We start from the raw sequence: 25,719 nt of genomic DNA, 5'->3' as shown, positions 1-25,719 counted from the left end.
CGAATATCATCTCTTGCAATGCAATCCAAAACAACAACAAAAATGACTAAATGTTGTGTAGGTTGAACTAACTGTTGTGCAAATGTAAATAGTGATGTGAGAAATGCACCAAAGCGACTGAGAAAAACTGTAACCATGCAGTGAGAAGATAGTGGAGTCATCCAGGACTCAGGGAACCACACATTAATATATAAAACATTTGTTTCAAATATTTGATTTCTGGTAGGTTAAAGATGCATAATCAGATTCTGTTCTTTTGAATCCCTTACAAATAGGTAAATTGGCATTTTCTTTGGTACAGTTCCTCTTAATGGTATTTTATGGTTTCGTTTTTAGATCAGCAGTTTTGCTTCTGCATATAAAAAAAGTGGATGTTTTTGCACCAGCAGCTGGTTCAACATATTTACCTCTGCTACTGCAGGTTCATGTATCACGCATGCAGTTATGGATCAGAGTTATTGCCACACAACAGAAGTCTAAAATCAAACTTGATTATCCACACTCCAAAAGTCACAACTTAAGTAATGCTAAATAATACAAAGAAAACCTTGTGTGTAACTGTGTGTTCCACCCCAGAGCCATTAATTCCCACAAAATGCTGTGTGGACAGGCTCTAATGAAGTACAGTTAACTGCCATCTGCAAGAACTGGTGGAATGATTGGTATTGCACAGCATTCAGCTATAGACCTCTCTGAGCAAGACTCTTTAGTTTGCATTTTTATGATAGGCACTACCAGTTTAGTGCCGTTAATGAATACAGAGAGCTTAATATGCAAGAAAATGAGTTCATTCATTATGTGTCAAATATTAATGACTGGTAATAGAAAAGAACATTTGTGAAAGGAGTAAAATAGTTGTGGGTGATCTACATTAGCCTATTTAGGAAAATAACATCTCTAGGTCTGCGCTTTTAATGCGCTGTTTTTTTAAGAGATAAACTGAGGTTTTCATGGTTCAGCTTTGACAGAAATGGGCAACAAGATTGAACACGCTAAAAAAAAGTTGTTTGTTCATCAGGCAGCAATGGAAACAGATGTAGGTTGTTTGTCCAAATACCCTATTTCTGGCCCTACAGTTCTTTCCAAGTAATGTTGACTTGACAACATAGAGGAGAACGCTGAACTGGCTTGAGCTGAATAATGACGCTAATGTATTTTTAGAGCTGCTTTACAGCAGAATTTGAATCGGTCTCATATTTGATGAAGATAGATAGATAGATAGATAGATAGATAGATAGATAGATAGATAGATAGATAGATAGATAGATAGATAGATAGATAGATAGATAGATAGATAGATAGATAGATAGATAGATAGATAGATAGATAGATTGATTGATTGATTGATTGATTGATTGATTGATTGATTGATTGATTGATTGATTGATTGATTGATTGATTGATTGATTGATTGATTGATTGATTGATTATTAACTTAGGATACATTTTTTAAACTTTTTTAAATTATTTATAATTTTAATAATTCATTTTGTGGACAAATACATCAAATTTACTGTGACCAGTGATTATCAGGGAAATTTAAACAATATTCAAAAATATTTAAAAGTAATATTTTTAATAGGCCTTATACCTATTAAGATTTATAATCAAAATGTAGCCTAGTGTAAAAATACATTTTGTTTAATGAAATTATCAACAAAGATGCTTCGTTTCTTCAGTATTTAAAGGCAATATTTAAAATTAGTCAAGGAACATGTTTGACAGCATGTTTTCAGAATGGCTCTCTTATTTTACCGCTCTTATCAAAAATACAACTCCCCAAATTCCTTGCAGTAGCTTCATGGTTTGACAAGTAGCCAATGAGCGCCGTGACCGCTGTCACGTGACTCGGGCTGAGCGCTTCCTGCGGCGGTGCAAAACAGACTGGCGATCTGAGGAACGGAGAATTGCTAGTTTCTGGGTAAGTAAACACATTTGCAAACCCAATATTGCTCGGTTTGCACGTTATGACTTTTCGGCGAGGGTCTGGTCTGTATTTAGGGCTGTTTGGAGCGGACTCCGGGGTAAATGTAGCACTTGAGAGCTGCCGTAGAGATAGGCCCGAGCTATTTCCTGGTCACAGTCCTGTGCTTGGAATACATTCATAGAGTAAGTGCTCACTCGAAAGCGCTAGAAGTTATGAAAGTGGAGTTTTTAGACTCTTGCGAACCTTATTTCGATGTGTATGTCCTTATCTGTCACTGTTTTGACACCATTAATGGAAGTGGATATGTATACACATGGGCCAGATTAATACTGATCATGATTTTCCATCACATCATCACACAAGTTAGTGAAAGTGTGTAGCTACTTGTTTCATGTTTGATCCGGGCATGAAACCCCGCTGGCTGAGAGTTTATGTTGGTGTAAGTGAAACTGCCTTGGACAGATTGTTTTCATCCTCTCTTATCTCTTTGTTAAAATGTATAACGTTGGCTAATCAACTTTTCTATACGACTTTAAGGATATGGGATTTTGTGTTACGCGTGCTGAATATTAAAGTGCATGATGAATGAAGGGTGTGTAAATGTGTCCCGTCATGTCAGAGCCACACCAGTCCTTCCTGTCATCGTTATAAATACCCCTCTCTCTCTCCCCCCCCCAGACTGGTGCTATAATCATTTACATCTCTATCTCTGACCGCTAACCTCATGTGTCATGCCCTCAGGTGTTCATGTGAACCTCTGAGCTTCATTCTTGCCCCACAAATGACTCAAATATCTGGTTTGTTGTGTTTTCTACATCACTGTTCATTACAAATGTGTCAATTTAGCCCATATAGTGACTTCACGCTCTGATGTCCGGATGTGGTCAGATATTGTTGAAGGGTTTTTGGTGTCAACAATTAAAAAGCTTGCTACATGATTGTGTTTTTGGGTTGCTTTTATAAAACAAAAATGTTTCGTATTTGTATTTAAAAAGGTTTATTAAACAAATAATTCACATTATTTAACTTTATATTAATATAATAATTCGTTACTTTTTTAAATAATATAATTTACATTTCAGATTAAAAAGGCCAATTGAAAGAATTTTATGCCCAAAGGATCGTGGTTAAAAATTTACAAAAAATCAATTTAATCAAGTAAACTCTTTTCAACATCTGTCCCTCAATGCATCACTTCACAGGATGTTCTTGCTCTCCGAGTGAATTAATCGCTCATTTTAATGCTGTCGATCGAATGTATGCTTCATGTTTTCTCTCACTTCCACTTACTGACACATCTGTGGTAGTTTCTGCTAAAAATATATGAAGATGACTGTAGAAACAGCAACTGTGCTTCTTGAGAACATTAGGGTTCATAAAAAATACAAGGTTTTATTGAGTAAAGCAGTCGGTGCTTTAGTTTGCTTGTGACCAGCTTCACTTTCCAACCATATTCCCCTTCTCTCTCCCTTTTCTTTGCTGCCTGTCGTACTGCTTTCAACAAGTCAAAAAGTCTATACAAAGCTCAACAATACAGATAGTCAGTTGACACCCGCTCTCTAAATGTGTTTTTTATACTTTTTTAGACTTAAACATTTGGTTGTCTGTGATGTAGGGCTGTGACAGTGTCAAATAAGATGCAATGCAGAAATTATGCTTGTAATGTGATTCAAACTTTTAACAATGCAAAGTTCTTGAATGTGGAACACGAGAGAAATTACATGACGTTTTGGCACCAAAGCAAAGTTGAATTATATGTCCACACGCTATAGCGCTCTGCGCTTTGAGAGGGATGTGGGACACGAGCAGGACAAAGGTATCTGACCTACAGCATTTTTCCTTTATTAGGATAGGAATTACCACAGTAAAGGATGCAAATATAATACGAACTAAAGGAAGAAAACTATAGTTTACAATCCCCTGTGACAATGGGTGAGACGTGAGTGAAGATTTGGGAAAAGAAACCCAGTGTCCAGTGGAATACATGGAATATTGTTAAATTCGTGGAAAGTCGGGTGATCAGATTGGAAAACCGAAAACAAAAATGACAAATGGCTTAAATTTACCTCTCTCATTCGGCATGAATCCAAATATTTCCATGGTTGCGATGTAACATTTAATTGCTAACCTATTATTTCTTTTGTATGTAAACAAAGGTTTGTTCTTCCCTCTTGTCATAAAATTCACGTAAAACAGCATTCACATACAAAAAAAAAACGTGTTTTGGCGTGCCACTGCCAGTTGAGCAGTAGTCAAGTTGACAAGCACAGCCCTACTGTGATGTTTTTGTTTTTAATTGTTGCCATGGTAAAGTTATTAATTGGCTTACACACACTGTTCAAAAGTTTAGGGTCAGTAGATTTGTTTTTGATAGAATTCAAATCAAGTATTTTACTTGGCAAAAAAGGATGCATTAAATTGTTTTTAAGTGACAGTAAAGACATTTATAATGTTAAATTATAATTTGTTTATAATATAATAATATAATAATGTTAATTTATAATGCTGTTCTTTTGATTTTTATAATAATGAAAGAATCTGGAAAACAAAGTTTTCCTCAAAAGTATTAAGCAGCTCAACTGTTTTCAACAATGGTAATAATAAGAATTATTACTTGAGCATCAAAACAGAATATTAGAATGATTTCTGAAGGATCATGTGACACTGAAGACTGGAGTAATGATGATGAAAATTCAGATTTGCCATCACAGGGATAAATTACATTTTAAAATATATTAAAATGGGGAAATTATTTTATATTGTAAAATAAATTCGCAATATTACCGCTTCTATTGTATATCTGATCAAATTAATGCAGTCTTGGTGAGCATAAGAGACTAATTTAAAAAAAGATTTTTATATTACCGACCCCAACCTTTTGAATTGAAGAGAAGAAATCGAATTTGTGAGAATGGTTTGTGATGGTCTTTGAAGCACTGTATAACATATTATTGTCCAGCAATCTGTTGCTGTCATGGAGTTTTATTATAGCTGTGTAATTTCAAGTCATAATTAAAAACCTAATACAAGTTGTTTAACCTATTTTTTTTTTTTTTTAAGGAAAATTTGAAAATGAATTTGAAATATATGTATATTTATTTACATCTAAGCAACAAGTGTCTACACATTTAAACTACCAGCCAGCAGAAGAAAAAAAAGTCCTGATTCTTAAGCTGAAAAGAAAAATGACATTTCTCTTGTGTCTTTCAGTAGCGGTGGAAGAAGCAAACCCAGTGATGGCCTCGGCTCCTATAGCACCTTACAACTCCAGTCCTCTGGGGAACAGCTCCAGCCAAAACGTGAGTGAAGCCTGTGTGCAGATGTGCTATAACTGTGCTGTCCTCATGTCCTACGACTGTAAGAGAATTAGGGATGGGAATTTCTACCAAAAATGCCATTCGACAAATGAGGAGCAAAAGTCGAATATCGAGAAAAAACGGGGGAAAAAACGCACCCTCACAATGACAGAAAGGGAGTCCAATTTCATCTTTAGCGATTTGTCATCAAACAAACTTTTTATTAATTGAACAAGTAACATGTTCTCGTAGTTTTTTCTTTTTTTTACATAGTAGGCCTATGGTAGGCTAATTGGAAGAAGAAAAAACAATAAGCATGACAGTCCGTTTGTGCATCGCCAAACCAGATGCTCGTTAGATCAAAAAATAAATCATTGTCATAATGATTTTATGCAAACCTGCCTTGTTACCGACAATAGCCTACTTTTTAAACTAATTAGTTTCCATCAAACTATTCATAGCCTAACGCTTAATAGGCATATGTCATATTCTTGTTAAAAAAAATAGTGTTCTCTCTCTGGGAGGAGCGTAACGTCCAGCCGTGACCCGCTCGGATGGCACAGAAGGCGCAGGCACACTCAAGTAGGAGATAGCTAACTTTGCCAGGCACGGCATAATTTACACTCGACTTTATCATTGTTAATCTTAAACGAATCCCACACGGAGCTTCTTGGTTGTTGCATGATTGGTAGCAGAGTTAACGGTCACGAGATCACGACTCTCTTCTGTTGTTTGTTTACACTGTACACAACGCTGGTAGCCTAGATCGCGCAGTAGAGGGTTTCATTCATGTTAGCGACACCTTGTGTCCCCGACAGGAAAACACCCTGCTGCGCGATCTGTGACAGTAGGCGCCGCGTCAATTATATAGAACACATTGGAATTGTGCGAAAATATAACGATATTCGAAAAAGCTATTTTATGATCGTATTTCGCACGCAATTCGACTATTCGAAGATCGCGACTCATCCCTAAACAGAATGTTTCTAATTTTTCCCTCTTTGCTTTCATACTACATGATCCTATAAGTGTGCAATGCTGTTGTAGGAGGGTTAGACTTTCGGCTTCTGCATGAATAAATTATATACTACACTGGTGTCATTAGAGCTGCCCTTTGCTCTGCTTTCCTATAGAATTAAGCAACCATATAGATGCTATAAAACACAGAGACATTGATAGCATTCATATGCTTTATACTAGCTTTATCTTTGTAAAGCAACCTTGGGTGTTGGAAAGACGCTATATAAATAAAAAAAGAATAGGGCAGCATATAATAATTTTATTTTCCACAATTGTCTTTTTTGCAGTTCATGTAAATAGGCTTGTGTGTGACAAATTACTTGTGTATATATATATATATATATTTTTTTTTTTTTTTTTCATGATGTCAAAAAAGAAAGTTGATGTCCAAGTTATTTGTCAGGTATCCAACTGAACTATTTTAAGATCAGAAAGTGCATTCAGTCCAGCATAGCTATTCAGTACATTTATAAAGTGATAATAATAATAATACGCATATTGCATAGGGCTGTGACAGAGGCGGTTTTTATTTATTTATTTATTTTTATACCATGGACCAACTACCAGCGGTGGAGGGGATGTGGTCCGTGGTTTAAATAAAACACTGTACCTTACCAAGTCTAACAAGCACAAACAATGTTAAATAGAATTTGATAAGTGAAGTAAAAAGGAGTCTGTCCTGCAGTAGTTTTCTTTTTTTACCACATTAAAGGATGCGAATATAGCAATTAAAAGCAAATTAAAGGAAAAACATTTATAATACCCTGTGAAAATGGCTGAGACAAGAGTGAAGGTTTGAGAAAAGAAATGAGATTCCATGTCCAGTGGAATAACTCATGTAATATTGTTAAATTCGTGGAAAATCTGGTAACCTGATCTAGCCTGGCTCCGCCCTCCTACGTACTTCCGCTCAATTTTCATTTTCCTTCAGTACATCGTCTGGGTTTGCGGTATATACCCGGGTTTTCTCTGGTAAATTTTTTAACGGTCCAATCAGCGTACAGAGAGGGAGTGGCTTAAAGCAACGGTCCCCAACCCCCGGGCCGCGGACCGGTACCGGTCCGTGGGTCATTTGGTACCGGGCCGCACAAAAAGAATAAATAACTTGCATTATTTCCCAAAAAAAAAAAAAAAAAAAAAAAAAACATTTAGGCTATTTATTTTATTTATTATCTGAGTCTGAACGATGTTTTATTTAGAAAAAGAATACATTTTAAAATAATAAAATCTCTCCGTTACATCCGTCTATGAATCTCTCTTGGCGCATAGCAACGCTTGTCTCGGTCACGTGATACGTTACCGCTAAAAAATAAACACACAAGCTAGCAAAATGAGTAAAAAACAAACGTCGCTGGAAAGTTTCTTTGCGAAGGGGAAACGGCCCAGTGAGAAAACAGAAGAAGAGCCTACGACTTCCAAGAAAAAGAAAGCTGCATTTAACAGACAATACCAGGAGTCCTACTTGAAATATGGATTTATCGCAACAGGTGATTCACACGCACCAAGCCCGCTCTGCATAATATGTGGCAACCAGCTCTCTAATGAGGCAATGAAGCCTTCAAAACTGCTTCGCCACTTGGAGACCAAGCACCCCGCATTAAAAGACAAGCCTTTTGAGTATTTTGAAAGAAAAAAGCAAGAACAAGAAGGCCAGAAGCAATTGCTGAGGGCCACCACATCAATAAATGTGAGTGCACTGAGAGCATCATACTTGGTGGCTCACCGTATTGCTAAGGCTAAGAAACCATTCACTATTGGTGAAGAATTGATCCTTCCCGCCACAAAAGACATTTGCCGTGAACTTCTAGGAGACGCTGCGGTTAAAAAGATAGCACAGGTGCCTCTCTCGGCTAGCACCGTCACTCGGCGCATTGACGAAATAGCAGAGGACATTGAAACACAGTTGTTGGAGAGGATAAATACATCACCGTGGTACGCACTCCAGGTTGACGAGTCTACAGATATTGACAACAAGGCAATACTACTTGTTTATGTGCGATATCTTTATCAGGAGGATGTGCATGAGGATATGTTATGTGCACTATCGTTGCCAACCAAAACCACAGCCGCAGAACTATTCAAGTCGCTGGATGACTATATATCAGGAAAACTGAAATGGTCCTTTTGTGTTGGCATATGCACAGACGGAGCTGCTGCCATGACTGGACGGCTGTCTGGTTTAACTGCTCGAATTAAAGAGGTTGCACCTGAATGCGAGTCTACACATTGTGTCATTCACAGGGAAATGCTGGCTAGCCGAAAAATGCCACCGGAACTTAACAGTGTATTGAATGATGTTGTTAAAGTTATTAACCACATCAAAGCACACGCCCTTAACTCGCGTCTGTTCGAGCAGCTTTGTGAGGAGATGGACGCGGAGCACAGGCGCCTTCTCTTATACACAGAAATAAGATGGTTATCCCGAGGGAGATCGCTGGCCAGAGTGTTTGAATTACGAGAGCCGCTGCAGAGATTTCTCTCAGAAAAAAAGTCACTGCTGGCAGCACATTTCAGTGACGAGGAATGGGTCGTAAAACTCGCTTATTTGTGCGACATATTCAACCTGCTCAATGAACTCAATCTGTCACTTCAGGGGAAAATGACAACAGTCTTCAAGTTGGCAGATAAAGTAGCTGCATTTAAAGCCAAACTGGATTTGTGGGGACGGCGCGTGAACAGAGGTATATTTGACATGTTTCCAACATTGGCGGGGATTTTAAAAGAGACTGAGCCCGAGCCTTTATTCTCCCAGCTGGTGCACGATCACCTGTCTTCGCTTTTAAAAGAGTTTGAGCGCTACTTCCCAACCACAAAAGACCCACGAACTGCCAAGGAATGGATTCGCGACCCATTTGTCAACAAACCCGGTGAATCCAGCATGTCTGTGCAAGATGAAGATCAACTGCTGGAGATCGCAAGTGACGGCAGCCTTAAAAGTGTGTTCGAGACAACAACTCTGCCGGTGTTCTGGATAAAAGTCATGGCAGAATACCCTGAGATCGCCACAACAGCACTAAAAACCCTGTTGCCATTTCCGACATCCTATCTGTGTGAAGCGGGGTTTTCGGCAGTGACAGCAACCAAAACAAAACTACGGAGTAGACTGGACATAAGCAACACACTTCGGGTGTCCTTGTCTCCCATTAGCCCTAGATGGGACCGTCTCGTTAGAGAGAAACAGGCTCAGGGCTCCCACTGATTGAGCGTCATAGTGAGTTGTATTTTTCATGCCCTTTATATTTGTTTTTGTGGTGTATCTTATTTTGAAGGCACGTTTAAACGTTACCATAGCAACCAGAGAGCGTTGGGGGGAGGGGAGGGGGGGGGGCAGAGAGGATGTTATTCATGTTATGTTGTTGGCGCGATGTTACGAAGACGCTGCTAATAAAATTGCGAGTATCAACACATTGGATTCACGTTTATTATTATATTCAGGGTGCGATTTGCCGGGGGGGATGCGTGGGATTTCCCCCTTTCTGGTCAATGTATCCCTGCCTCTGCTTAATTATTTGTATCCCCGGTGGGGATAAATGTATCCCCCCCTCAAAGTGATCATAGTGCTACTCCATTAACGGCGAGACGGATCACAAAACTCATCACGGATCCGTGGTTTGATTAAAGTCAATTTTATTTTAAAATGATTACTCACTCACTCTTGAGCGTCTGGCGCGAGTGATTTCAATGTTAAGTCAATGTAACGCGCGTCTAGAGGTCCTGCTGCGCGGTGTTTAGCGCGGCGCGGTAGACGCGAGACTCATTCGCGCATCCAGTTTGCGCGAATGAGGCGAATTGCTAACACAGATCATGTCTTTTCTATCATTTCACTGTAGCTCAGCATCGCGATCAGTGTTGTGCTAGTTCATACTTAAAAAGAACTAGCTCAAAGTTCAGTTCACACAGATGATAATGAACTAGTTCATGTTCATAGTTCTTTTTTTTTTTTAAATGAACTAAGTTCACATATCTAAAAATGAACTAGTTCACGTTCATTTGTTAAATTATTTTAACAAAGATGTAGGCTATTATTAATAATAATGTTATTTCAACACAATATCTCGTTATTTCGAAATAATATGTGTGCGTGCATCTGTAAATCCGGTGACGCGTGTATTGATTTGTATTAATAAACAAGTGTTTTCTCTAAAAGTGTCGACTCAGCTGCAAAGATGAAGTTGACGATCGCCATCTCCGTGTGAACGCGCTTATAGAGAGAAATGAACATAAGCCTAATAATGGATTACATAATCAGAGAGTAGCCTTTTTCTAATTATTTCGTTTAAAGACATTTCAAGCTTTGTGTATTTGATGTATTTGTCATGTCTGTGTGAGGCATACACTGAGTTTCGTTAGGATGTGCTGTAGTTCACGTGCGCATGTGAGCGCGCGGGCGCCTCCGTTAGGCTATATTTGTTTCGTCGGCCTATTCATTAAATACAGGCAATTGGTTGATGAACAATTTATTAAAATTAAGATACAATTTATACAAAACGAAATTCACTTTAAAGAAAGGCTTTCTATAACAACTTCAACTTCAACGGTTAAAATCATGTCTGACCCGCGCATGTCCCATATTGCGCATCCTATCTCGGTCGTGCTGTTCACTTTTCATAAATCAAATGGAAATCAATGAAAAAAAACAAAAAACATTATAATATTTTAACAAATATGAAACGCGCTTTTTTAATGGCTTCAACAGTAAAGTAGGCCTACATATCCTACTCTCTATTTGTACACATTTCTGCACATTAATTTAATTCTGAATTTTGCACACACAAGTTGAAAGGCATTTGTTCAAATCAAGTTCACGGATAATTGTGCATGCATTTATTAGCCTAATCATTATGATACTAAAATCCTAACAAATAGGCTATGCTATGTAGAAAAAAATCAGATGAGCGCATAATATGAACGGTTAAGCATTTTCCTCCCATAGAAAACCATTACTGCACCCACACACCGGACGCGAATAGCGCGTCAGGCGCGAATGATTTCAATGTTAAGTCAATGCAAAGACGCGTTACACGCGTTTTACGCGCGTAACGCGTCTTTGCATTGACTTAACATTGAAATGACTCGCGCCTGACGCGCTATTCGCGTCCGGTGTGAACGCACCATTAGGCTATAAGAACGCTTAATGTGGCTTAATGCAGATTAGAACGTCCCCTTATTTATGTCGAAATAACGAGATATCGACACTAGGCTACTGTGTCCACCGTGGTCTCCTTTTTGATCAGCGGAAACGATGTTTGCTTGTTTGGGATCTGACTGTCCAGCGTATTTGAAAAAGTTAAGCAAACTTTCCTGTCTTTTTGACATTTTCCACTGAGTGAAACGATCGAGGATTAAGCCCTGGTAAAACCTGACTTTTCAAATGAGCGTGAACGTGAACTGCGCGTGCTGCTCATTCCTGCCAGAGCGCCGCTCTCGTTCACGTTCATTGCGTTCATGCACAACACTGATCGCGATGTAAAGTTAACGCTATTGCATGATCACAGTTCATATGTGTGGGGAAAGATAAGCTATTAGAGTAAAAATATTACGTTAGGCTACTTCAGTTAATAAGAAAAAAGATTGTACAATTCCTCCAAATGCAGTGATGAAGTTCATGTTCTCATGATCTATTTTTATGAATAAAAATGTTTCAAAACATCCCCCCCTCTGTTTTTTTCACAAATCGCACCCTGATTATATTTAAATAATACCCCAGTTTTTATGCCGATCATATCATTTTATTTTGTTGTATTTATCCACCACACATTAAAGGCCGGTCCGTGAAAAAATTGTCTGATATCAAACCGGTCCATGGCGGAAAAAAGGTTGGGGACCGCTGGCTTAAAGGACAAGTTCGGTATTTTACACTTAAAGCCCTGTTTACAGATTGTATCTGATGAAATAGAACGGTTAAGATTAAAATTTGGACATGCTCCTGTCCCGAGAATTTTAGGTTTATTTTGCTTTCCACCCCCCCACCCCCACAATGGTTGTCTATGTGCACTGGAAGATTCCTTCCTAAAAACACATTAAACTTTCGTTTACAAAGTCGTGAAACTCACCGAGTGGTCAGGGGTGTTCACTGATACGGTCCCAAAAAAAATCGCTGAAAAAGATGCATTCCAACAGGTTTTATCGTAGTTTTTGTCCAACTCCATTGACTTGTACTGAATGTGCTGTGTGAGGTACGGTATTACTCCGCCACTTCTTCTTCTGCTTCTTCTGTGTATTCAATGAAATGCCAGCGGTTTGCTTGCAATTGGCAAAGGTGCTTTATTGCCACCAACTGGGCTGGAGTGTCTATTATTCAAGCTCTCAACGGAAGAATCACGGGTGTGACGCGTTTGGCAAAATAGGTCCACAAAAGCGAAATAAACCTAAAATTCTCGGGACAGCAGCATGTGTCCAAATTTTAATCTTAACCGTTCTATTTCATCAGATACGATCTGTAAACAGGGCTTTAAGTGTAAAATACCGAACTTGTCCTTTAAAACGATGATGTTGAGGTTGTGCGCTAGTTTGAGTTGAAGTTTCGTCATGACCAAACGTTAGCGATTGGTTATGGCAGATCCAGAGTGGCTCCGGGCAGATCCAATAGTTTTAAACTTCAACAGAGTACCCGTCTACAAGGAAGTTAATGCTTGACAATGGAGAGTGGCCAGACTCTCTGTACAAATGAAATGTACGAGAGTCTGGTAGGACCAGGCTAGACCTGATCGCCAAATGGAATTCAAAGACAACAAATGGCTTAAATTTATGGGCTCATCGCTCATGTACCCCTCTCATTTACTCTCATTTTGTATACAAAGCTTTGTGCTTTATCACTCGTGTCGTAATATTCACATAAAACAGCATTCACAAGCAAACCACTGCGGTGGGGCGGCTCAAATATTGCATGCTGCTATGTGTAAAAAACCTTGTAATTCAAATGGGAATTTGTAATAGTGGTTTAAACCAAATAGATTGTTTCCTTTAAAAGCAGAGCACCCCTCCCTACATGAACAACACATGCATATGCAGTGTCTGGTTTGGCACATGTAACCTCTCTGGGCAGAGGGGATTCCAGGCAGACAGGGAGTTGGCACTTCGCTGGGGCTTAAGCCAGGAGACTGCTGCTCCATACATATGTTAGTGGAGCTGTAACACCTGGCAGGTGATAGGCAGCAGAACACGACTCTTTTTTTAGGGTCCCTGAGGACAGCTAGAGAGATTTTGTACAAAGGACCGTCCATCTGTCTCTGTGATTGCCTCTGTTTGTCTCTTTTATCTTAGTCTTTCTTTCTTTCTTTCTTTCTTTCTTTCTTTCTTTCTTTCTTTCTTTCTTTCTTTCTTTCTTTCTTTCTTTCTTTCTTTCTTTCTTTCTTTCTTTCTTTCTTTCTTTCTTTCCCAGCTTAATATGCTAAAATTACTATAACTAATTAATTTGGGCTTGATTTCCCAGAAGACTGAACAATTGCTGATGAATGTTGTAGAAAATACACACTGTACCTTTAAGATGTTTTTAACAGTGTTTCTTTTAATCCTCTTACTAGTTGGGCTGTTTTTATCTCTCCCCCTTTCTCGTCTGTCATCTGTTTACCCAGCTACCTCTTATTTGTGTGAACCAGGTTAGTTTCCCAGCTAGGATCACTGTTTGTGTGTGTGTTTTGGCTGCTCCATTTGTCATCTCGAGAACACGGACTAGACCATTACCCAGAAGCCCTTGCTTCAATCTGCCCACAGGGTTGCGCCGTGCAAAACACTGAACAGCAGCAAAAGGCCGACAGAATAAACGACTACACGCAGCGAATGGCACTCTTAGCTCGCATTCCAGTTCACTAACCTTCAACTGGCAGCAGGAAAATAGCCCAGGGAAAGACAATCTGGATCCCTGATCTCACACACACACACACACACACACACACACAAAGCATCAGACTGGTGTTCACAGGCAGAGGGTGAAAGAGGACAGTGACTCTTTTTTTCCCTCTCTTCACTACTTCCTCTTCCATTACTTCCTGTCACTTTCAGATTTTTCTCTGCAGTTATTTTTTCCTCCTATCAGATGCCACTGAGTACAGTACTGTCTGCTCAGAGATGTAGTGTGTAAATGTTGAAGCGGTTGTGATCATCCTTATATGAGAGCGTTTGTGCATGTGTGAGGGATGCACTCATGTCAACTCAATGTTCCTGCATGTGTTGACAGGCGTCCAGAGAGAGCCTGAAGATGGAGCCGCTGGCAGATGTTGCCGTGCTGCCGGGAGAAGAGCGAGTGATCGGTGAGTGAGAGCCTGTGTGTGTGTGATTGTGGGCTCTTATTGACTTAAAATGAATATGATTGATATCTTCATAAGCCTTTTGTGTGTTTTAAAATGCACTGTTTTAATATTTGCACTTTAAAATGTAATGTTGCCAGAACTCGATTCAGTATGGCTGTTAAAGTAGTATATATTTTTTATATAGTAAAGTTGTTACATTGCAGATTTGTTTCTCATTGCTTTGTTGTTCATTTGGGAGACATCCATTGCTTCACACTCAAGACCAGTAAGTGGCGAAAATGTGGCCAACATATTGGCAATAATGCCGCACCACACAGTTGTATTATAATATATATTGTAGTATAATAATAGGGAGCTATAAAATTAAAGTACTATGCTGGTCATGTGATCTCAAAATGGCAGCCCCAGTGAGGGAGGACCACTTTTTTGTTATAAAGCTTTGACTTGTCCACTGATATTACTGTCTGCATCTCATGTGAGTTTACAACATTTTGTCTTTCCCTCTCTATTTTACTCTTCAGATAAAGAGATCATCTATATCTGCCCCTTTAATTCTGCAGTCAAAGGAAAGGTGTCCATCACCAACTATAGACTCTACTTCAAGAACACTGACTCAGTAAGAGAAACTTTCATTTTCATTTTTTAAAATCAACGCATTAGTTCTCTTAAATGTTCAGGCACAGTAATTTTGAGACCATGCCAGGTGCTTCTCTGTTTTTGAAAACCATCTTATTCATTTCCTTCTTTCTTTCAGTTTTCCTCATTTTGTCCTTTTAAAGACTTGTTTCTGCATTATTTTGAATACAATTTTAGCTATAAGTCTGTGCTACCATAGAAAAGAGTGGGATATGAGAGGACGGGAAGGAGGGATTTTGTATCGCATCATATCAGAGAAAGGCTTTCATCTTGTTTCTGGCTCTGTCCTTGTTTGGCACATGGTAGTGGGCACCTGCAGCCCTGTTTTGTGGACGTTTTGACCGTTGCTGGGGTCCGTTGCCATGATCTGTCAGCTTGGCAAAGTGAGGGCAAAGAAGAAAGTTGGTGGTACACAAAAGTTATGAAGTTATGAAGTGTTGATATAATTTGCATATTCATGGATCCACATACGTATACTAAATGAAGCAAGGGTGTAGTTGCATTCAAGCTATTTTAAGGCATGAATTAAAAAAAATCACAGGAAAAAAACATTTTAAATGTAATTTTGGTGATCAAAGAGTTTTAAGGGATAAAACGATTGACTATGGGGGACTGTACCTTGCTATTCTTGTTATGGTGGAGCCGTTGCTTACACATTACATTTACTAGAGCACCCTCATCAATTTCAGGTTATTGTGACCAACAACACGACGGGAAAGGTTGTGATCACCATTGCTAAAATTACAGCGCTAGTAGAAAGATAGTACAACGATTAAAGAAAGATGGATTCTAAAAAGTTCTGGGAAAGCTAAGACGTATGGCGACGTACACTGTGCGCAAGTTGAACCAACTTTGAACCAGCACCAGTTCTGAACCAGTTCTTTTTTGGTGGAAACGAGGTATCAGTGATTTGATTCTGGAACTGGGCCTGGTGTGATATGTATCAGGTCTTTTACTATAATTGTGTGGAATGGAAAGCGTTATTTTTGAGGTGTTTATAGTACATACATGTGTGTAAGATTGTTGATATTTTGTCTTTCCGTCATTTCCTGTCTTAAGGAGACACCAGTTACCCTGAACGTGCCCTTAGGGGTCATAAGTCGTGTAGAGAAGATGGGCGGAGCCTCCAGTCGAGGAGAGAACTCCTACGGGTTAGAAATCACCTGCAAGGTAACGCTCACACAAGGCTTAGGAAATCCACATTTCATAACAGCTAATGAATAAAGAAATCATTTAAAAGGTTTGAGGTTTATTACCACACTACTGCTTAACATTTTGGGGTCAGTAAGATTGTATTGTAAGAAATAAGTTTTATTCAGCAAGGATGCATTAAATTGGATCAAAAGTTAGACATTTCGGTAGCACTTTACTATGAGGTTCATTAATTAACATTAGTTAACTACATTAGTAAACATGAACTAATTATGAACAGCACTTATACAGCATTTATTAATCTTTGTTAATGTTAATTTTAACATTTACTAATACTTTATTAAAATCTTGTTAACATTAGTTAATGCACTGTGAAATAACATGAACAATCAATGAACAGCTTTATTTTTATTAACTAACATTAACAAAGATTGACAAATACAGTAACAAATGTATTGCTCGTGGTTAGTTCATGTTAGTTAATTCATACTAATGAACCTTATTGTAAAGTGTTACCAACATTTCTAATGAAATTAAGATTTATATAGTTAAAAGTAAATGCTGTTTTTTTTTTTTTTACTTTCTATTTATCAAAGAATCCTGAAAAAAACATGAATCAAGGTTTCCACAAAAATATTAATATGAAATGTGACTGATTTGCCTAGAGCAGGAGAACCATCCCCTTTTTGAAAGTATGACATTTGACATTCTCAAATAATTTTGTGTGTGTGTTTATCAGGACATGAGGAACCTGCGATTTGCACTGAAGCAAGAAGGCCACAGTCGAAGAGACATATTTGAGATTCTTTTCAAATATGCTTTCCCACTGTCTCATGGAATGGTCAGTGTTTAACTTGATTATCAAATGCTTCATTTCACACTCATTTAAAATGATTTGAAACAACATTAATCTTTGCATTTTATAGAGTGCGATTAAGTGTTGTCAACTTTTCAGCATTTCACAACTGGCTTTCATCAGTAGCTGGATGTATGAAATACTGGTATAACTGACTCTTTCACTTTTTTTCTGTTTCTTTGACTCTCACAGCAACTCTTTGCCTTTCTGAGTCAGGAAAAGTATGAGGAGAATGGCTGGAACGTTTATGAGCCTTTGGAAGAGTACAGGAGGCAGGTGAGGACCAGATGCTAGGGATTTGTGCTGGTTTAGAAAGGGTCGTGCTGCCCTTGTGCTTCCCGCTCACACTCACCATTCACTTATAATTGCCATTGATTTGATATTCCATGATATGATATATGTTGCCAATGTAATTGCATAAGACAATGCATAGTGCACAATCTACTTGTATTAAAGATTATGTGTTGTTGCTGTTGTTTTGTTTATCAGGGTCTACCCAATAGTGAGTGGAGGGTCACTTTCATCAATAAGAACTACGAGCTGTGTGACACTTATCCCACAATTCTTGTTGTTCCATACAAGGCCACAGACGAAGATCTTCGAAGAGTCGCTACCTTCCGTTCCCGCTGCCGCATTCCGGTGAGCTCTTTTACAGATGAGCAGTATGAAAGGTCAGAATAATGGTGTGATTTTTGTTGGAAGGTCAAATTCAAGCTTCTGTTGCATAAGGAAAAGGCTGTGTAGTGGAGAATGACATGCGCACGTAAAAAAGAAAGCAGGGCTTTTCAGATTTATACATTTGAAGGCAAATACATTTACCTTCATGTACATTATGTACTGCGATATGTGGTTGGATATTTATATATCTCTGTATGATGAACATCATAAATGCACTAATATTACACGTCTCTGGCTGATAAACCAATAATTATTTTCATGTTATGGCTGATAACCAATAAATGGCCGATATTAAAATTCTATGCTATTTTGTCTAAATAAATCTAAAAATGAAACATTAAAAGCTGCAGTCAGTAATTTGAAATGCTACAAGTGAATTTACGCATTACAAGATGTACATTTTTTTTTTAAATATAAATGAAATGTTAAAATTAGGAAGTAAGCATACACAATTAAATATGGGCAATTTACAATATCGACAGATACCAATAAGTAAAATGTTTTATATTGGCAAATAAACCGATATGGTACAGATACATATTTTGCATCCCTAGATGTTGTTAACGTTCTTTCATTTTTCTTGTCTTCTACCTTTTTAGAGATTCTTACAAAAAATGTTTTATTATGTTCGGTGATGACCTTACCATCTGTGATGATGATGATGATGATGATGATGATTATTATGGGTTTCCTTCCACTCTCAGGTGTTGTCGTGGTTCCATAAAGAGAACCATGCTGTGATCACGCGGTGTAGCCAGCCGTTGGTGGGCATGAGCGGCAAGCGCAACAAAGATGATGAAAGATATTTGGACGTCATCCGTGAGGCCAATGGCACTACCAAACTTACCATCTATGACGCCAGGCCTAACGTCAACGCTGTGGCAAACAAGGTTAGGTTCCAGAAGGTCACTAATAAATGGGGATCATTGGCAGACCTAAGATATTCAAATTCATCTCCAAGAAGTTCTTGAGAGTTTTTGAATATGAAAAAACACTTTGTTTACCTCATTTCTAACATATGGCCTTATCCACTAAAGGTATGGGCTGGTTACTGTTTCCCAGTCAGACTTGGACTCTTGGTTTGTATTAAATAAACAAAACGGTGTGCTTGCACGAGTTTGTTTTCAGTTTTTGCGTGTTGCCAGACTAATTAAAATCAAAAAGTGGACCACCACAGAGGTGCTTGGCTGACAGAGCATTTTGAAATGGCATTATTGATCCAATAATTTCTCTTGCACAATGTGTTTTGGTACATGAAGTGTGAATGCAAGTGTGCAGAATTTCTCGTTTACGTGATCACATATCATAACCGGTAGACCTCTCTACCTTTACCCTCCAGGCCACGGGCGGGGGTTACGAGGGCGACGATGCCTATCAGAACGCTGAGCTGGTCTTTCTAGACATCCATAATATCCATGTCATGAGAGAGTCACTGAAGAAGCTAAAGGACATTGTCTACCCCAATGTAGAGGAGTCTCATTGGCTCTCCAGCCTGGAGTCCACCCACTGGCTAGAGCATATTAAGGTTTGTTTTTTTCATGCATACCAATATATATGATAAAGCTTAACATCATCTAATGTAGCTATCTACCTTCCTGCTCTAGTTGGTGCTATCAGGGGCCATCCAGGTGGCTGATAAGGTGTCTTCTGGGAGCTCTGTGATGGTGCACTGCAGTGATGGCTGGGATCGCACAGCTCAGCTCACCTCTTTGTCCATGCTGATGCTGGACTCCTACTACAGGACTCTCGGTGGCTTCCAGGTGCTGCTGGAGAAGGAATGGATCGGCTTCGGACACAAGTTCGCCTCTGTGAGTTTTAACTGAGTTTACAAAGTCTTGCATCTGCAAAACCACACAATTTAGTGATGGAGTTTGAGTTCTATCAGCCATGTTATCAGGGTGATTGCTTTGATAGTTGATAGAGTATAATTAAGGGTGGACTACAACCTCTGTATTTGATTTTGTATTGTGTAAAAAAAAAAAAAAGAATCGTTATCCGTTGGTATTTATGTCATACTTTGTATGTTTGTGTAGAGAATCGGCCATGGAGACAAAAACCATGCAGATCAGGACAGGTCACCAATCTTTTTGCAATTCATTGACTGCGTGTGGCAAATGACTAAACAGGTATGGATCTAATTGTCTAACTGCAGGTCATGTTATGCTGCTGCAAACCTTGTTTTTCTGTAGAACACAAAAGGAGATATTTTTCATAATGTCTGAGCTGATGTTTTCCATCTAACCATTGTGGATACTGATGCTAGGACCCCAATATGCACACAGCAAAGTTTTTTTTGTTCTTCAAACATATGTCCCTATTAAAATGACTAGATTTCACCCCTGCAAAAATCCTTGAAAACAATGGTAAATGTGACCACACCTTAACACATGAATGCTGCGGCAGTCAGCATAATTGACATCAATCCATTTTAATGTGGCATAGTTTAATATATGTAAGATTTAATGAGAGTAATTACTTAAATTTCACACAAAGCTATTATATGTCTCCAGCTGAAGTACTCTGTTTTTGGAGCTACTTTCATTCATGAAAAACAGCATCTTAAGTGGCAGCTATTTCATTCTAAATATCTCTTTTTGTGTACAGCAAAAGAAACCAAATCATACAGATTTGGAATAAATGTCCTATGTGTTTTGTTCTTCAGAGTTTACAGCTGTTTAGAGTTTAATGCGAGTAAATCTGTTTAACTTTTATCCCTCTCCCACATCTGCAGTTCCCAACAGCGTTTGAGTTTAATGAACGTCTCCTGGTAGTAATCTTGGATCACCTGTACAGCTGCCGCTTTGGCACATTCCTCTACAACTGTGAGAGCGCTCGTGAAAGTAATGTAAGAAATACAAACACACATCATTGATACGCATTGATATACAAGCCCTTATCTTTAATACAAACTGGACCATAATGTGTAGAGCTACACTATTAATCGTTAAAAGATCGCAATCTCGATTCAAACACCCATCTGATCTCATTCCTAAATGATGAAATTATCCTAAATGATTCGCCTGTCTGGTAAACCTTTCACAAAATCATACCAGAACATTCAAAAAAGACAGACAAAGCATTTCTGACGTGTAGGTATGAAACTATGGAAAGCTATGGGCCTATGGAAGCTATAAAATAGAGCAAATAAGAAATGTATTTGTCATTGAATCATTCATTCAAGAGATTCGTTCAAAAATGCTGATTCATCCAGTAGTGAAACAAGGGAAGTCGTTGAATCAATCATTCAAACTGAGTTTTTGAAATAATTCAGATGAATTAAATATTTTAAAGTGCCCCTATTATGTATTTTTGAAAATGACCTTTCATGTAGTGTGTAACATAGCTCTAAAAGAATGAAAACATCCTGCAGTTTTAAATCTGAAAGTTAGTTCACCGTATATAAAGTTATTGTCTTTCAAACGAGTCATAAGCCGCTTCGTTGTGACGTCAAGACGAAACATTAGCATATTGCCTGCCCACATATTGCGCGCGCAGACACCAGGGAAAACTTGAACCCCCTCTAACAGTCAACTGATTCCTGTGGATACTGGATAGCATTATGTTGAGAAGATGCTGTGCTCTACAATGTGAAGGTAAAGACAGTTGTTGTTTTTTTCACTGCCCAAGGACGAGCTTGTGAAGAATCAGTGATTAAAATTCATCTTTACCATGATACCACAGCAGTAATCCTAAAGTTTTGCTGTGTTACCTTTATTTTACTGACAACTGCTACTCAAATCTCAAAGTTCAATGCAGGATTTACAAACCGCTTGCTCTTGAAAGATGGTGTTCAAAATACTTAATTTTGAGTTTTATTGTGTAGGTCTTCTGCTAATTCACATTATTAATACTTCTGCAAATCAGCTGTGTGCCACTATTACCTAAAACGGTGTCTGTTAATGCAGATTGTCTGTCCTTCTTACTACTTTGAGGAACGATTAAGCATGGAGCAAGATTTGTTTTACCAACGTTTGTTACATCAGTCATTCATGTTAGTGCTGGGCTAATGTATGCACTGCTGATACAGTTTCCACATGTATATTGTTCACCGCAATAAATTTGAAAAATACTCGGTAAATAAATAAGTTCAAGTAAAGTAATCGGTTTGTTTGATGGACATGCACTTGTTAATGCTGATGGTGAGGAATTACAGTTGCAACATCTCATAATGTACCTCAAACTGAGTAGCGCATCACTGAGAAACGTCCTGCTCGAGTCGTCCTTGCGATGGAGGTTCGGGTTGAATAACTAGTTCTTCCAATGTTTCATGCTCGTATTGATATGGTAAAATCAATGTCATTGTCATTAGGAAAGTTTAAAATAGCATAATAGGGGCACTTTAAAGACTGCAGCAATTAACATTTTGTTTGAAAACAAAATAAATTGTGATTCTCAATTTATACAGAGTCATGCAGCTCTAATCTGTCGTAGACAAAAAAATATATTTTTTAATATTAAATTTTTACTGATTATATATAGTGCCCAATGAATGATGTATCAGACGATGTAAGCAAAATACTGATTAATCGGCCATGATGATACAGTAGGCTAAAGATGTAAGACCACTTGTGAAAATGCTTCCATTTTTGCTTTATTTTTATATATATATATATATGAGTGAAAAGTTAATTTAAGAATCTAATATATTTGACTATTTAATATCATAATATAGGGGGGAAAAAATCTGGTTTAAATTATTTTTTGAACCTCAAATTTCAGATTTTCAATGTGGTCTACCTTTTGAACCTCACTCCTCTATATTGATCTGTCACTGATGCATGCATTGTGGAAATATAGCCTAGATCTATTAAATTGTGCTCCACTGTACTATTCTTTCTTTAACTTAATCACACCTGTGTCTCTTAATCTCTAAAATCCCATCTCTTCTTCACTGCCTATTGGAGGCCACTTGTCATCAGTAGGATAGTATATTGGCCTTTTGCTTTCTTTCTCCCGCATGCACACATTGCCTTTTATTTCTCTCTGCGCTCATTGTGTGAAGTAGAGCATGAGTAAAAGGGATGCTTGACTGACTCTCAGTCGGAGTAGAACGCACTTTGGGGAGATGAAACATTCATTCTGGTGGCCCTCTAGAGCCGTCCACCGCAACAACAATGTTAGGGTGCACAGTCCCACTTTATCTTCTGCTAACCGAAGGATTTGACACCTTACCATCTGCATTACTAATATAATATATTCAACAGTTTAACAGCTGATTCTTAGTGACCAGTATATTAAATCACCCATACTTTAATGTAGGTATGTGTGTATATATTATATATAATAGTTCAGATTCACTTTAAATAATAGATTAGTGTTTATTCAAAATACCAACTCTCTGATTTTTCTTTTTGTCCGTATTGTTTCACTAGAATGTTCGGGTGAAGACGGTGTCTCTGTGGTCTTTGATCAACAGTGACACATCCTTGTATATAAACCCCTTCTACACACCAGAGTCAAGTCGCGTGCTTTACCCTGTAGCCAGCATGCGCCACCTAGAGCTGTGGGTGACCTATTACATCCGGTGGAACCCTCGCATTCAGCACCAGGTACGGACATACATTTCACAATCAGGTTGTAGTTTCTTTGGCTTTTGTATGATGGTAAGCAGTATTTAAGCTGACATATTTGGAGTAAATATTTATACAAACCGATCTTGGAAAGGGGGAAAAAAAGCTTGTGCATCTTTTCTATAGTGGGTGTTTTTTGCCTCTGGGTGGGATTGAGTGTTTATCTGTGTGTGTGTGTGTGCGCACCCGATTCAGCGGTGCAGAAAATCCTCTCTCTCCAGTTTAATTACGTTCTGGCACTGCAGTGAACTGTCACTCAAACTGCCCTTATCACCACACACACACACACGCACGCACACATTCTATCACAGTGGTTTTGCAGAAGCCACTCCAGCATTGGCATGCATAAGAATTTTGCCACATTAGTCATAACAATGATTAATGCTGTTTACCAGTATACAGATGCTACAAAAACAATAGACCAATGAAAACATACAAATGTAATGTGTACAGACCAAAGTGCCATTTTTGAGTATTAAATTGCATGTTTAAGTAAATTATCCAGCAAATTATAGATTGATTAAAAAATGCTTGTCTGAGAACTAGTATTCCAGCATCTTATTAGCATCAAAAATGTTTTGTGATGCAGATGTGATTGGTTTTCCTTATTTGAAGTCAAAGAGTGTTTTTGCTGCCCTCTGGTGGATTTTCAAATCGGATGTCACTTCACATCTATGAATGTTTGTGTATTTGTGCTCATCAGCAACAGAGTCCAGTGGAGCAGCGCTATAAGGAGCTACTGGCGTTGAGGGATCAGTACCTGAAGAAACTGGAGGAGCTACAGCTCTCAGACTCCGCCCCTTCCTCCACCCACTTGACAAACAGCTCCACCCCCAATGCTGCCACGCCCAATCAGCACATCACACACTTACAGACACCGTTTTGATCACACTCGCAACCTGTTACAGACATTGGACATTTGTACATAGCAATAGTGATAATTACGGTAACACGATTAGTAGTGATGTCGGCGATAACGAGTAACAAACCAATTATGCAATAAACCACAGTACGGCCTTCATTGTGCAAAAAAAAAAAAAGTTTAACGAAAAGAGAAGCCTTAAAGTGACAGTGCTGTTTTTTCGTGCCGCATACCATGGACGAAAGTGAGTCAAATAGTGTGTGTGTGTGCCAGAAACCACTTGGATACTGTTTGGAATGGTCATGTGACGAATGAAAGCGATCAAGTCAGACGGACGTATGTGCTTTGTGTTGCATTGTGTGTGCTGTTAGGGTTCTAAAGTGTCTAGATCTGAGTGGAGAACATTTCTGAATGTTGAGGAGTGGTAATATTCTGTTTAAAAGGTATTCAAGGAGTGCTGGTCTTGTTTACGGAGTTGTAAACTTTAGTCTACATTGTGTCCAGTCAATCTAGTATCAAGCAGGGTCTTCAACCTTTGGTAGAGCAATCATTTCATTAGTCGCTATGCGAGGTTTAACTGCTTGACTCACATGGCTGACCACATAAGGTAAAGGAAGCAAATATGTTGTCTAAATGTCTTATTTTTTCTCTCTTCTAAAGGTCATTCGCTGCTCATGTGAGTGTACTATATGGAAGGAAAATGTTCTGAAGTGATTAACAGTAGTTTAACATTAATAACAGAACCAGGGTTTTTTTAAGCGAGCGACACAGATACCTTTTCGGTGCCTTTACTCATATTTGAGGTTTTCAGGTGTATATTTTATAGAGAAACATTGTTTTTTTTCCTTTATGGCAGCATCATCCACTGTGCGTTTGAGCGACCGGTTGTTTTCTCCCCTGCTGAGGTTTTGGAGTTGAACAATATTAGGCCCTACATGCTAGTGGCTTTGGGTTATACCCCTTAAAACGGCATGCAGTTGCCACGGAAAGCAAATATTTTGTTTCTGATGGAGCTGACAGTATTGCTCCCAACGAGACGTAGCATAGTCTGCGAAGACTTTTGGGAAAGACGGAGTGGCTGTGATATTAATTAGTGTGTTTGTGCTGTTCCAAATTCAGTCTTTTCTTGAGGAAGAGAGTTGTGACTGACACGGGGGGGAATAGAGGAGAGTCATTGATTATGCTGCCTCGGAAAACTGAACTTCTAAAGACTTTGACCTCAATGAGGATATGAAGTTTAAACCGTAGTGTGCAAAGAAGACAAAAGTTCAATAAACAAACAAACCATTTGCGGTTGGTTGTTTTTAGGGGGGGAATAAGACAGAAATCTATTTTTTATTTTGTACAAGTACCAGAACTATGTAATTACCTCAAACAAAAACCTATTTTACTGTTGAAAGTTCTATTGTTGTAAAATATAATTATTTTATTCAGTGTAAAATTTGACAGTTTTATAAAAAGGAAAGTAATTAG

At 38.4% G+C, this 25,719-nt stretch overlaps 1 protein-coding gene across 2 annotated transcripts; it reads left to right on the top strand.

Moving 5' to 3' along the window:
* Nucleotides 1–1,777: 1,777 nt before the first annotated feature.
* Nucleotides 1,778–25,719, top strand: mtm1 (myotubularin 1). 2 transcript variants are annotated; one of them, XM_079589640.1, is made up of 15 exons: nucleotides 1,778–1,921; nucleotides 5,138–5,226; nucleotides 14,420–14,492; nucleotides 15,014–15,108; nucleotides 16,188–16,298; nucleotides 17,020–17,121; nucleotides 17,329–17,412; nucleotides 17,626–17,775; nucleotides 18,519–18,704; nucleotides 19,154–19,339; nucleotides 19,419–19,622; nucleotides 19,848–19,940; nucleotides 20,546–20,659; nucleotides 23,187–23,363; nucleotides 24,088–25,719. In XM_079589640.1, the coding sequence occupies exons 2-15, from the start codon at nucleotides 5,164–5,166 to the stop codon at nucleotides 24,268–24,270; spliced, it is 1,821 nt and encodes a 606-aa protein (XP_079445766.1). In that variant the 5' UTR covers nucleotides 1,778–1,921; nucleotides 5,138–5,163; the 3' UTR covers nucleotides 24,271–25,719. The 2 variants fall into 2 exon arrangements, with proteins under 2 accessions (XP_079445766.1, XP_079445767.1); XM_079589641.1 differs by having other exon boundaries at nucleotides 1,791–1,921; nucleotides 5,141–5,226; nucleotides 24,088–25,618.

This window comes from Phoxinus phoxinus, assembly GCF_949152265.1.
Source record: "Phoxinus phoxinus genome assembly, chromosome: 2".
Lineage (NCBI taxonomy): Eukaryota > Metazoa > Chordata > Actinopteri > Cypriniformes > Leuciscidae > Phoxinus > Phoxinus phoxinus.
The sequence above is the reverse complement of the archived record's forward strand: the minus strand, read 5'-3'. Positions and strand labels throughout refer to the sequence as shown.

Coding starts and splice junctions, on each gene's coding strand:
- mtm1 (XM_079589640.1), top strand. CDS start 5,164: ATGGCCTCGGCTCCTATAGCACCTTACAACTCCAGTCCTCTGGGGAAC. Junction 17,413..17,625: donor TGGAAGAGTACAGGAGGCAG/GTGAGGACCAGA, acceptor TTTGTTTATCAG/GGTCTACCCAATAGTGAGTG. Junction 23,364..24,087: donor ACCCTCGCATTCAGCACCAG/GTACGGACATAC, acceptor TGTGCTCATCAG/CAACAGAGTCCAGTGGAGCA.